The sequence below is a fragment of the Callorhinchus milii genome, unplaced genomic scaffold, assembly GCF_018977255.1.
Source record: "Callorhinchus milii isolate IMCB2004 unplaced genomic scaffold, IMCB_Cmil_1.0 Scaffold5, whole genome shotgun sequence".
Lineage (NCBI taxonomy): Eukaryota > Metazoa > Chordata > Chondrichthyes > Chimaeriformes > Callorhinchidae > Callorhinchus > Callorhinchus milii.
Window position 1 is genome coordinate 23,586,788 of NW_024704746.1, and position 14,244 is coordinate 23,601,031.

Below are 14,244 nucleotides of genomic sequence, written 5' to 3' on the forward strand. Positions count from 1 at the left end.
ACAAATTCCATCAGGAAACTCGCAACCTTTCCATTTCCTTCTGGTCCCAAAGAGAAACAATGCACATTTCTGATTATGATTTGCGTAGTTGGGTTAAAAATAACAGTGGTATATAAAGAGAAGAGGAGGCAGGAACTCCAGGGCACAACAGAGCTTTGGCTCAACTGTACTGATCTCAGCTCTCGCTCTCTCTGTCTCAGAAATTAACTCCCAACCCAATGGGTTAGGCTATTTTTTTTCACACAGTGAAATGCTGCAATAAAATAATATATGGTTGTATACAACCGTAAAAGATCGTATCAAATAATACCCAGCCACGAGACAGTCATATATATATATATACATAAATAAATAAGAATGAAAAAAAGTTGCCTGCAATGTATTCAGGGGTTTGCTGTGTCCTTGCACAGCAATTGCATGTGTACCAACTCCCAGGAGGAGTGTTGGGACCCACAGACCGTGTTGACGAGCGCCTCTGCCCCACTTAACGTGTGTTTAAGACTTTCCTTTACCAAAGTTGCTTTTGTTAAGTGCACAAAGTAATAAAGATAACGAGTGCTGCAGTGTGGGGTTTGCAGCCCACGCCCTGATTGCATGTGCAATCTGTCGGGGAATTATCAGTTTGTTGGTACGCACATTGAAGCACTTGTCTGTCTGTCTGTCTGTCTCTGTTCTTCGTGTTAAACGGTATCCAGAACCGAATGCAAATTTCTGAACGTTGCGATGTATATTTTGATGGGGGCAAAGGTGGGTGGGGGGGGATTGGGAGGATTGTTTAAGACGGTATTGAAGGGACTGCAACTTTATTCGTATAACAAGAGCTGCTTTCATTGCATTGGATTGCAAGGTGTGCTTTGGCAGGAGGGCTTCAAGCTCTGTGCAAAACACATGTTCATTCCCATCTGTAACCTGACTGAATAAAACACAAATGGCCACAGAGTTTGTAGACACACACACACAGACACAGAGAGAGAGAGAGAAAAAGAGGAAATGGCAAAAATTCTCATTGTTAATTTGTTCTCAACCTGTTTAGTAGTCAAAGGACTGACGAGAGAGACACACACACAGAGAGAGACAGAGAGAGAGAGAGAGAGAACACACTTATCTGAACTATTTTATTTTGTCGTCTACATATAAAAAAAACTCTTGAGAGAGACAGCTCTGAGTGGTTTGCAAAGCGATCTGTGTGATTGTATTATATTGTATTGAATTGTATGTAACGCCGTTTGGTGCTTCGATTAAATAACTATTCTTTGTCCCTTTCCGATTTCGCTCCCAATCTGCGGGGTATTTCCTTACTAACCGGTTGGGAGAAGCCTGGACTCTAACCCCGAGCTCCTGCCCTGAGAGGGCTCTTTGGGTCTCACTTGAAGAACTGTCAAAGGGCAGAAAGGGGTGAATTACCACCAGTGCAGAGTCCATTCGATCTCTCCACCACCACAAGACTGAAGGCTGACCTGTCCTGTCCTGTCCTGTCCTGGGCAGCAGAGCAGTGGGTTAGCACTTTTGCTTTGCAATAATAGTCAGATTAACGAAATAAAAGCCTAATGTGTGTGTGTGGGGGTGGGGGGTGGGGGGGTGGGGGGGGGGGGGGTCACTGTTATGAATCAGTATGTCCACACGTTAAGCCACGATAAATATATTCTGTTTGATAGTTCGTTATTCTTTATGACTGAACCAGAGCTAAATTATTAAAGTGACCCCTAAGGCTGCTATCAACCTACACCCCCCCCCCCCCCCCCCCCCACACACACACACACCAAAAAAATACAGTTTGCAAATTCCTCAGTTACCCACATACTTCATTCAATCTGACTTCTATCAATATGTTAAGCTGCGGTGTACTTAGTACTTAGTGAGACAGGTGATATTATTTCCAGAATATTAAAATTGCTGTGTGTGTGTCCCCCCCCCCCCCCTCTCTCTCTCTCTCTCTCTCTGAGTTACTATCAAACATTAAGCTATGGTGCAGGAGCTAACATGTTGCTCAAACACTCAATCTTGTTTCATTGCCACAATATTGAAGGATTAATATTGAAGGGTGATGGGCACTGAGGAAGGAACCGAAAGCCCAGGTGGTGGATACCAGATCTGTAGAGAGTTTCCAAGAGAGACTGAGACATCCCTGGAATTAAAAGTATTGAGAGGCTTATGAGCTGGAGATGTGGACGAGATCTTTTGCGACCTGCAAAGGATATGCAGGTAGGTTCAGAGAGACACATAATCTACTGCTGACTGGAATTGTGACTGCAGTATATTCATTTCCACCTGTTAGGACCGAAGGGTATTTTACTGAATATCTTCAATTGGAAACGCTTTAATCTCTTCCAGCTCAGTGGGTGTCGGGTTTTACTGTGGGAAATGAATCCCAACGCATCTTCAAACTTTTTTTTTAAAAAAAGAAATAACATATTTTAAATGATGTAGAAATGCTGAAAGGGCCCTGGAAATCCCAAATCATTTTTTTTTAAAAAAAAGTGTATCGTCTGATAAACCTAAATTCCGTTTCAAGCCCCTGAATAGGTTTTCATTCGTAAATTAGAGATGAGGACCTCAAATATACTCCAATTAAAATAGACTCCAATTAAAATGTACTCCAATTAAAATATACTCCAATTAAAATGTACTCCAATTAAAATATACTCCAATTAAAATGTACTCCAGGCAAACGAAATCATGGCACTGGATTCCACCTTCTGAACACAGTTGGTTAAAAGTTTGCAAATCAAATGACTTTCCTAATAAATATACCTTTGGTTCAGAATTCCTAGTGGATGCAATCTGAATGTTTCTACATGGATTACAATACTGTGCACCGCAAATAAAACACCAACCTGCACTTTTGCTCCAATTGACATCATTTAAACCGCGTTTATTTATTGATACCAAACGTTTAAAAATGGTTGAGATTTATGGCTCTTAATAACTCCTTCAAAGAGTGTTTACCTTCGCGATTGTATCTGGTGGTGGGGGGGGGGGGGGGGGGGGAGTGTTAAAAATTAATAGACAACTTTATATTCAATACTTCTTTTGTTGCTTTGACCCACATGGGATTGACTGTGTTTACCTGAGAAGCTCTAAGAGGACAAATGCACATTCAATGAAAAAAAGACTAAAAAAAATGATTCCCTCAAAATGAACCCAAACCAAACGAACCCCCAAAAATCTGGGAAACTAACTGTTCGGAGGGTTGATGTGTCAGAGGGTGTGTGTGTGGGGGGGGGGGGGGGGGGGGGGAGGGGGAGATTCCTCTACACTTTTTTAAAACAAAACTAAAAAAAAGTTTAAAGCCACTTCAGTCAGTTTGGAAAATGCGCAGTTTTGGCTTCTGATGGTTTGTGTTTTACATGTTTGCAAAACTGAAATATGAGCTTGAAATTCCCCCCCAGTCTGACCCCCCCCCCTCCCAGAGCCTGAGCCTCTGCACACCCCCCCCCCCCCACCACAGCCTGAGCCTCTGCCCCCCCCCCCCCCCCCCCCCCCCCCCCCCCCCCCCCCACCCCACAGCCTGAGCCTCTGCACCCCCCCCCCCCCCCCCCACAGCCTGAGCCTCTGCCCCCCCCCACAGCCTGAGCCTCTGCCCCCCCCCCCCCCCCTCCCAAAGCCTGAGCCTCTGCCCCCCCCCCCCCACAGCCTGAGCCTCTGCCCCCCCCCACAGCCTGAGCCTCTGCCCCCCCCCCCCCACAGCCTGAGCCTCTGCCCCCCCCACAGCCTGAGCCTCTGCCCCCCCCCCCCCCCACAGCCTGAGCCTCTGCCCCCCCCCCCCCCCACAGCCTGAGCCTCTGCCCCCCCCCCCCCCCCACAGCCTGAGCCTCTGCTCCCCCCCCCCCCCCCCCCAGCCTGAGTCAGTGTGTATGGAGTCGGAGTGAATCCTCTTATTCCTGTTCTGATGACACGATCCCTCCAAACCGTTTCCACTGTAAACATTAAAATAACAATATAGCCTATAAGTCGGGATGGTTTGGGGAGAGCGCAGTCTCTGATCACTGGGGGACGATGTAAACCTCTCTCAGACTTTCTCTGATCACTGGGGGACGATGTAAACCTCTCTCAGACTCAATCTCGTCACATTTTTCTGCTCATTTCGACACTATCCCAAGAATATGTGTTCTCGGGAACATTATTAAAAGTGTCAGCAATTGTCGATCGATCACAGACTGAATTTTTCTTTAAAAAAATCTCCCAAATCAAATAACAACAACAACTTGCACTTACACAGCGCCCTCCACGCAGGATAGCGTCTCCGAGCGCTTAGCAGTGGGGGAGCCTGACTCCCAGCCCCGGGGGAGAGGGTTGGGGGGGATTGGGGGAGAGAGTTGGGGGGGATTGGGGGAGAGGGTTGGGGGGGGATTGGGGGAGAGGGTTGGATGGGGGGATTGGGGGAGAGGGTTGGGGGGGATTGGGGGAGAGAGTTGGGGGGGATTGGGGGAGAGGGTTCCAGGGTTTTATCACTTCGGGAATCAAGTCTTTTTATGACAAAAAAAGAATCGCTGAACATAAAATAATTGTCATTTTTGTTTCGTTTAAGTTTCTCTTTATTCACTTTCTTTCGTAACAACTGAACAATAATCGGTAGTCACCAAAGAAAGGAAATAAAAGAGAAACTAAACCGTTTGAGCGGAATGAGAAATGTACTTGAAATCCTTATAAACATTACAAAAAAACTCTTTATTGGAGCCATTTGATCTCAAAGAGTTCGTTTTCGAATCCCTCAATAAACATTTACACTAAAGTCTCTTTCCCCCTCACACAACTGGTGACATTTAACTCATCTGAGAAAGTCCCTGTTATACTGTTACACAAGTCATTTACGAAGCAGCATTAAGAGAGAGAGTGTTTGGTTTACACAATGTAAATTATATAATAATAATAATAATAATAATAATGTTGGATTTGATTAAAAACAGAAACAGAGGATTTTAGGAAATGTCACATTGGATGAAACCAAACTTTTGTCACCACTGTTTCGTACACAGATTTGTATTTCTTTCTAAAAAAAAAGACAGAATAAGAACTTCCTATTGATTTGTGTTTCAGAGTCCTGGGACATTAGGCGACTCAAACACCCGACTCACACCCAACATTGCGCCGAGTTCAGAGAGCCGGTGTTTGCACACACTGACACACTGACTCTCTGCTGACTGTCCCCGTGTGTAGTGACTGCACAGGACAGGGTCTCTGGTGCATGAAGGTATCTTCTGAACCAAATCATCTGTTTGCAACTAAGAGCGAATCTGGACTCCAACTGCCTTTGCTTTTGTGTGTGTTAGAGAGTGGCTTTTTTTTGCAGCCATCCTGGATATCTTAATAAGACTGGAGACACACACACACACACAGACACACACACAGACACACACACACAGACACACACACAGACACACACACACACACAGACACACACACACAGATACACACACACACAGACACACACAGACAGACACATAGACACACACACACAGATACACACACAGACACACAGACAGACACACACAGACACACACACACACACAGACACACACACAGACACACACACACACAGACACACACACACACAGATACACACAGACACAGACACACACACACAGACAGACACACACACACACAGACACACACAGACACACACACACAAACACAGACACACACACACACAGACACACACACAGACACACAGAGAGGGAGACAGACACACACACACAGACACAGACACACACACACACACACAGAGACAGACACAGAGACGCACACACACACACACACAGACAGACACACACACACACAGACACACACACACAAACACAGACACACACAGACACACACACAGACACACACAGACACACAGAGACACACAGACACGACGCAAATCTCAATCCACCAATTCTCCGCTTCCATTCCAAAGTTCCCTTTTTATAGCAAAACTAAATTTAGATCACATGTCAACTTTACTGGAACCTCACATTTCAGTAACATTAGCGACACCATTGGTCAAAATGGTAATGGTTTTGCCCCCCCTTCCCCTCCCCCTTCCCTCCCCCCTCTCTCCCCCTTCCCCCTCTCCCCCTCTCCACCAAACACCATCTAAGAAGCCAATGGCATCCTCTGCTCCTCCCAACTGGGGTTTGAACTGTTTTATATTCATGAACCTTACTCCTCACCCTGTAGAGGTGGGCAGGTCTTTGCATTTATTTTTCCGGTCCCGATGAATGTATTGGGTGATTCTATTGGGCGATGTGGAGGATAATGTAGTCACAACACTGGTTAATATTGATGAACTTCTCCCACCAATGAGATAGGGACCAGGGATTTAACAACGTCAGTGCCAAGAGTGAGAGGGACAGTCCTGGGCAGAGCACTCTGGCAGGAACTTTATCCCTTCACACTCACTCAGCTGTTCTCTTTACTCGTTGGGGATTAACAGAAAAGAAAAAAAAATACACCACAAGAAAGAAAGAGTTTGGGTTTTTTTCTTTACCAGAGAGAGAGAGAGAGGGAGAGAGACTTCCCTGGAGTGGAGAGGGAGGTATGGCTCTGACAGATACAATGCTTCCCTCCATCTCTACCTTTTCCAGTCACTCTTTAGAGCACAAACAAATCAACGTAAGTGTTTGAAACTTTGCCATTTACTTTGTTTTGGTGTTTATATGTATATATATATATATGTATCTGTATCTACAATAGTTACCTGCGCTTGTGCGTTGTTGCTGCATATACAAGGCGACAAAAAAGTCGTGCTTAATAATAATAATAATAATAATAATAATTACTTTACTTTTTTCATCATTTCTTTAAGATTAATCACACATCGTTAAGGGTGTCCCGACTTTTTGGTCACCGCGTGTGTAGGACAGACCGTGAGATGTGACTCCCACTGTATTGTTATGTTCTGCGTTGAAACGCTGTGTTTCTCTCCCCCTCTCTCCATCGTTTACCTTTTGCAAACGTGTGAACACATATGAGTTATGTAATAAAGTTAGAGGGAAGGGAAGCCTGAGTTTGCTACAGACTTCCTATTTACTGCCCTTTTAAAGCAAATCGTGGCAGTTTGGTTGGTTGGTTGGTTGGTTGGTTGGTGGTGGGTTCAACATCAAAGAACCTCACAAACCTCACCTGTCCCATTTCGTTGCTGAAAACTCTCAGTTTGACCTGTGCCAAGGTCTGCGGGCAAGAGCTTCAATTAATAGGGACAGCTCTGCAAACTTACCTTATCATTAGCAGATCTCTGCTCCTGCAGTTCGGCAGAGGTTCTGAAATCAGTCATTCCAGACCCAAAAAAAACCCCCACTGGGCGGTTTAAAAAGGGGAGTGATTGCTTATAAGAGTTATTGTAAGCGATTCCAATGGCAAATTGATTTGGGTTTTGCTGGTTGGATGCTTGGGTCTGAATTGGAATTGGGTTGAAGACGAGGATGGGTTCGTGTCTGTGGGATGAACAAGGAGAGATGTGCCAATCGCATCCCTACTCTTTGTTTGTTCATTGAAACACACTATATCAATATTAAATGATTTTTTTTTTCTTATGGGGTTTTACAAAAAAGAAGTCCCCCCCCAAAAAAAACCGGTTCAACAGGTTCGGCTCAGACTGGATGTTGTCCACAGAGGGAATCAAATAATGATAAAGGGATAGAGTGATGTCTTGTTAAAACACAATGTGCGTTAATCCTTTCATTGCTCTCTCTCTCTCTCTCTCTCTCTTTGGTTCTTGTTGCTCGTTGTTTGGGTTTGAAACAGAGGTGGAAAGTGGACGAATCGGTCTCCAAGTGTGGCTATGAGATCAGGCCGGTCAACCTCGCCGCCTTCAACTCCCTCGACAGTTCCTCCATCAAGAAAGAAGATGACGAACTCGGAAAATTCCTGGACCTGGATTTTATTCTGTCCAACTCGATGAACCCTGAGAATAATGGGGTGCATCACTCAACCTATCCCCTGCCTGAGACCCCAGAGAGCTGCAGTACAGTGTACGACAGTGACAGCTCCTATCCTGCCACCAATACCTTTGCCAATGGGAATTTCTCAGACAGCCCAAACCCCAGTCTAGTGGCTGAACTCCTCACCCAAGATCTGCCCAGCAGCTTCCAGGTGGGCTGTCAGGACTTTGACTCCAAGGGCACCGTGGAGAGGCGGGAATACACCGAGCTCAGGTCCCCAAACATGAACACTTCCATCCAGAGATCCCATCCCATCCCGGCTGACCCTCGGCATCACCTGGGACACAAGATCAAACAAGAGCCACAGAGTGGACAGTCCTGCATGTTGGCAGCACATTCGGATTGTATGGGGACAATCCTGGACCAAAAGGCACCCCCAATGCCAATCCACCATCACCCTCCTCACCCTCACCCTCTTCCTCACCCCCATCACCAACATCAGCACCATCACCAGCACCAGCAAGTCCACCATCATGGCTTTGGTCATCACAGGGCTCCCACTACCAGCGAGATGCTGGCCAAAGACTGCTACCCCCCAACTCATGACATGCATCGCCGCCAACAAGCCATGTCTGTCCCTCAACAGTACCAGATGCTCAACGGCTACCCTGTCCACTACCCTCACCAACCCCCAACCCAATTCCCAGGACACTATGTGTACAGAGACGCCTTGAAGGTCCAGCTGGGGATGCACAGACTCATGCCCACCCCTCCCACCTCGCCTCTCATGGACCTCTTTGCTCCTGTTGGAGTCCCAGATGATACCAAGCCCAAACGGGGGCGCAGGTCTTGGGCCAGGAAACGCACAGCCACTCACAACTGCGAATACCCGGGCTGCGGGAAAACATACACCAAGAGCTCACACCTCAAGGCTCACATGAGAACTCACACAGGTAAGACACCACCCAACCGAGATTCCCCAAAGCCCACACACCAAATTATCTCCTTTGCCCGTAGTTTTGGAGTTGGAGATATAATACCTTTTGGTTGTGAGCACTTTAATCCACACAAACCCTTTAACTACAGGGTATTACATCCCTCCACAGGGGCATTCCCAACTCGGGTGTTGCCTCTGTTCTGCATGGCATTACGGTAATAATAATAATAATAATAATCTTTGGTTTGATATAGCGTCTTATCGGGTCTTCTAGACGTCTCAAAGCGCTTCACGGAATATACCGTAGAGTGAATTGACTTTATATTTTATATTATTAATAAAATAAATACAAAGTTCAGACCAGCAACCCCTCCCACCGAAAAAAAAACTTGACAACTTTTTATTCACCGTAACCCGTAGTCTTGAAGAAATCAATTTTAAACATTTCAAGACAAGGTTGAATCCCACCAGAATAAAACAAGAATTAGAACTAGTTCCAAAACCAAGTGGGTTTATTTTGGCAAGTGAAATAATAATAAAATAATAATAACTATTTGCTTGAAACATGAATAAAATAACAATAATAATCTTTGCGTTTGATATTGCGCCTTACCATGGCTTTTAGACGTCTCAAAGCACTTCACAGAATATACTAAAGTACAGTGACTGTACATTTTGTGGGCGAAACGCGGCAGCTAATTGCGCTCAGCAGTGTCCCACAAACATTCTAGGATTGAGGGACAAAATTATTATTATTTTTAATATCAGCGGTGGCTTTAAAATCATCACCCAAATCATCATGTTTTATTCAGACGTGAAAAGGGGACAAATGAAAGGGTTTAAAAAGGACAGACGAGATCTCAGAGTAAAATAATCTTACTGTTGTCACTGCAGTGGCTGTTGAAAAGCTGTTAAAACGTTTCTTTTGTTTGTTTTTGGTTCAGTTTGAACCCAAATCACAACAGCTGTGTTACTTTTCAGTTTATTATTAATATTGAGAAGGTAAAATGTTATAATAGTAATAATAATCCTTGCATTTGATACAGCGCCTTATCACATCTTTTGAGATGTCTCAAAGCGCTTCACAGGATACACTGTAAAGTGTCGTGACTGTGCATTTTGTGGGCAAAATAGGGGATAGAGGGTGTGTGTGCGAGTGTGTGCGTTTGATAAAAAAAAAGTTTGCATTTTGCTTTCCAAGTCTAATCTTTGTGCGCGTGTGTGTCTCCTTTGCTCAGGTGAGAAACCTTACCATTGCAACTGGGAAGGTTGTGGTTGGAAATTTGCTCGATCGGATGAACTAACTCGCCACTATCGCAAACACACTGGTCACCGACCCTTCCAATGTCACCTGTGTGAGCGAGCTTTCTCCAGGTCCGACCACCTTGCCTTACACATGAAGAGGCACCTGTGAGAACAATACACACGGCCAAAACCAAGGGACGTTATATTTATGCAGATCAGATTATTTTAGAATAACTTTTTCCTCACTGGGTAATGACTAATTTATGTCGATAAGAGAACGTCAAAAAAAAAAGCAGCACTAAATTATTACTCAGTATTTTTTTAAAAAAAATGTCACCCCTGCCTGATGTTTTTTTTATTCCAAAGAAAAAAAAGGTGTTATAATTTTTACAATTGAAGCCTCGATAAGGGGGTGGGGAGGGGGGGGAGCAGGGAAACAAACAGGGCAGGACCCCGTGGTATGTATATATTCAGTGTGTACAGCCAAGATGTTTGAATTCAAATTGAATACTCATTCAGCATCAGAAAAACAGATAGTGCAGATGTATTAACGCATGCTTTAGACAGCCTAACACAATACACCTGTTTTGTGTAACTTTTTCTTTGAGGGGGGAAACAAGGGTTGATTCAAGCAGGCACTAAAATGTTTGATGGGGAAAAAAAGAATTAAACCCAGGTACTGTTGTAACTGCCTTGGATTGAAGTTATTGTTAAAACGTTTCTTTCTGTTTGTTTTCATCTGTTTAGTTGCAACCCAAAACACAACCAGCTCTGTGTTACTTTTAATATACTTGAAAAACCTTTCCAAAAGTAAATATAGCTATAAAAATATTTGTTTTTTTTATACATATATATATATAAATAAATAAAAAAAAGTTTCTCGTCGGCCTTACAGCTCACTACTGTGGATTTTTTTAAAAAAAATAATAAAAAAAAGTTTCCTCGCAGGGTGAGCCGGAGAGGCGACAAACTAAAGAACATTGTTCAAAGTGCAATATTTGTGTGTGTTTATTCTTTTGCTATTTGCATTATATGGTTGACAAAAAAATGACTGCTGTTGCCTTTGCTGGAGTGTTTAGTCTTTTTAGTGAAAGATTGAAGTGAAAGACCTAAGAACTCATTCGTTGTTAGGTGTCAACAAAATGTTGTGTGTATGTTTTTTTGATTTTATATATATATATATTATGAATAAACTGTGGGGTAAAAAAAAACTCTTACTTTTGTCGTGACTATTTCCTTTAATTGGGGAATATGATTCCTCTTGAGGGAAAGGAAAAGGTCGAATATGGCACTTAACCCACTAGATTTATTTTATTTGTGGCTAACACTTCCTCTGAAACTGAACCACGTCCCAATACACGGCCACCAGCTGCAACAGTTTGCCATTATTGCAACCAACTCGAATTTGGGGCAAGAAATTGGGATTTGGAATTCATTTCATTAAAACATTCAGCTTAACGTGTGGGTATATCACTGTATATGAAATGGGAGGAGGGGGGAATCAAATCAAAACTCATATTATTATTATTATATCTGTCTGTTTCCTTATTATTTCTATCTCTAACCACCTGATTCGATTCAACTCGTGAGAATCTCTGCCCAAACTAGGCTGAACGAGTGCGATCAGCTTTTAATGGGACGATAATTGATCCCAACCCAAAGGAGTGGAGTTGATTTAAACCCCCTGTTTGATCATGTCTCACCTCGTCCAACAAACAGCTCAAGAAACAAACAAACAAAGGTGAAGGTAACAAACTTCTGGGCTGGAGGTTCGGGTCAAGATCTAAATGGTAAATGATCTCTTCGTTTCCAAATTACCCGATGTTTATCCTTGTGTGTGTGTGTGTAAAAAAAAGGGGTGAATAAAGGCTCAGCCCCCCTTTTTTTAAAAAAAACTCACTATGTCGTTCTCAACGGCTAAACCTGTAGTTAAACCCCTTTTATTCCTGTCACTGACATCACTGACTTGTGCAGGTTTGAGATGCCTGAGGTTCATTACACAAACCTCACCCCAGAGCAAGTGATACAGGACCTGAAGGAGGGGAAACTGCCTCCAGTTTCTGGGACTCCTGTTTGAGGAGAGATAACGTTTCTTTTGGCCTCAGTGCAATGGTTCTGTGGGGGTGAGATTGTACCATCCCCGGCTCAGTCCAGTGACTCTCGAGTCCACAAAAACACACACACAAAACTCTCTTCAGCTCTGCATTGATTGCCTTTAAATATTGCAATCTCACACACGAAAACAAATCCTAAGGAAGTTGGCAATGGATATCAGGTAACAAGGAACTGCTTTCTAAGTTTATTTTTGGGGGGCGGGGGGGGGGGGGGTCATTGAATCAATCACCTGTTGTGGAGAGAGGTAATATTAATAATCCTTGCCTTTCATACTGTGCCTCATCATGTCTTCGAAATGTCTCAAAGCGCTTAGATAGAGGCACTTTGCTCCACAACTATATGTTACCTTAATAACAAATAAATAAAATTTTACTATTTGTGATCTTAATACATATTTAAATTTAACACAAATAATTGCAATTGGCTGCATTGTTTCGCCCACAAACTACTCAGTCACTCCACTTTGCAGTGTATCCTGTGAAGCGCTTTGAGAAGCCTCGACAACGTGATAAGGCGATATATTCAAATGCAAGGATTATTGTTATTTTAACCAACATTGAGAAAGTTAGGCACTGACATTCGGTTTGCCCAAGGATAAAAAAAAATCCATTACCTAGTGCTGATGTTTCTAACTTTTATAACCGCAAACAAATCATAAAGAGTAATGCAGCTATAACCAAGAGTAAATAAATAAATTAAAAAATAAATAAATAATTTCCAAGCTACAAAAAAAGTCCCAGTCTTCTCAGAAACATTGAGGTGATTGTTATAAACCTTTTGGCGCTTTGCTCCGACCACTTATGTTGTCAGCTGAACACCTTGATGCGATTGCCACACTGTGCTGACTCCCAACTCTTCATTATTCTCTACATAAACCACCTGAAGTCTTATGAAATTGCATGTAATCACTACCAGATATCTATTACTGTATTCTGTATTAATCATCCTGTGCACTCAATGAGATTGCCACCTTGTCATCTCTCACAGCTATTAAGTTTGAGACCCCCGGTCTGAAGGGCACTATATAAATATAAGTTGTTGTTGATGCTCAAGACTTCTCTCTGGTTGGCAACTCACAATCTGTCAAAGGGCAACTACATTGGGGGAGGTTCTGTCCTTTGGTGAGATGTTAGACTGAGGTCTCGTCTGCCTGTTCAGGTGGAAGTTAAAGATCCAATGGCACGACTTGAAAAGAGCTTTTCCAGTGTCCCGGCCAATAATACCCGGGATACAATCATTTCATTTCTGCTTGTTGTAGATTGGGGGCACAAATTGGGTTTGCTGTTCACCTACAAAATGCACCGGCTTTTGACGTGAAAGGCGCTGTATCAAATGCGAGGATTATTATAATTATTATTTTTTCTTTAAATTAAGAACAATGTTAAGTTGCAAAGACGTCAGAATGTAGCATTGTAAGAATCCTTTAAATTATGGGTATCGACTTATAAAAAGCATATAAGAATGCATTTTCCTATCGATGTTACGATGTGTCTGCTCACGTATCTGTTGGGCTTCTGATTGAGCTGCTATTTACAGAGTCTGACACTGAAATGTGACACATTTCCATCAGCACAGGGACAATTCTCCTCACTGTGAGTTGCTAAACTCAGTCAGGTTGTCAGTGAGAGGCGGTGACATCAAATAAAGATGAGCTCCTTCTCCATCCGTTGAGAAGGAGAACCATAGGGTGATCCACTCTGACACCATCTCCCAAGTCCTAGTTAGTCTTACACAGAAGTGTTAGCGAAAACCTGGGTGCACTTCAGAAATATGCTTGGTACAGGGAACTTAAAGTAAATTCACCCACAAAATACACAGTCACTACACTTTACAGTATATTCTGTGAAGCGCTTTGATAAGGAACAATAAGGCACTTTATCAAATGCAAGGGTTATTATAAATTTAGAAAAACTTTTGTGCTTTGGGACGTCCTCTCGACGTGAAAGGTGCGCTATAAATGTAATTTTGTTGTTTTTTTAAGGTTTAAAAAAACATATCGGTCAATCTATCAATATTTTCCCCCTTTTAGAAATTTAGATAACTGGATTTAAATGGTGCACCATAAACTTGTAAAGTAGATTTATC

At 43.1% G+C, this 14,244-nt stretch overlaps 1 protein-coding gene across 1 annotated transcript; it reads left to right on the plus strand.

The window, feature by feature from the left end:
• Nucleotides 1-6,163: 6,163 nt before the first annotated feature.
• klf17 (Kruppel-like factor 17) lies at nt 6,164-10,884 on the plus strand. The gene is made up of 3 exons (XM_007899921.2): nt 6,164-6,594; nt 7,726-8,815; nt 10,038-10,884. Exons 1-3 carry the CDS (start codon nt 6,520-6,522, stop codon nt 10,211-10,213), a joined length of 1,341 nt encoding a protein of 446 aa, XP_007898112.2. The 5' UTR covers nt 6,164-6,519; the 3' UTR covers nt 10,214-10,884.
• The last annotated feature ends 3,360 nt before the right edge of the window (nt 10,885-14,244 follow it).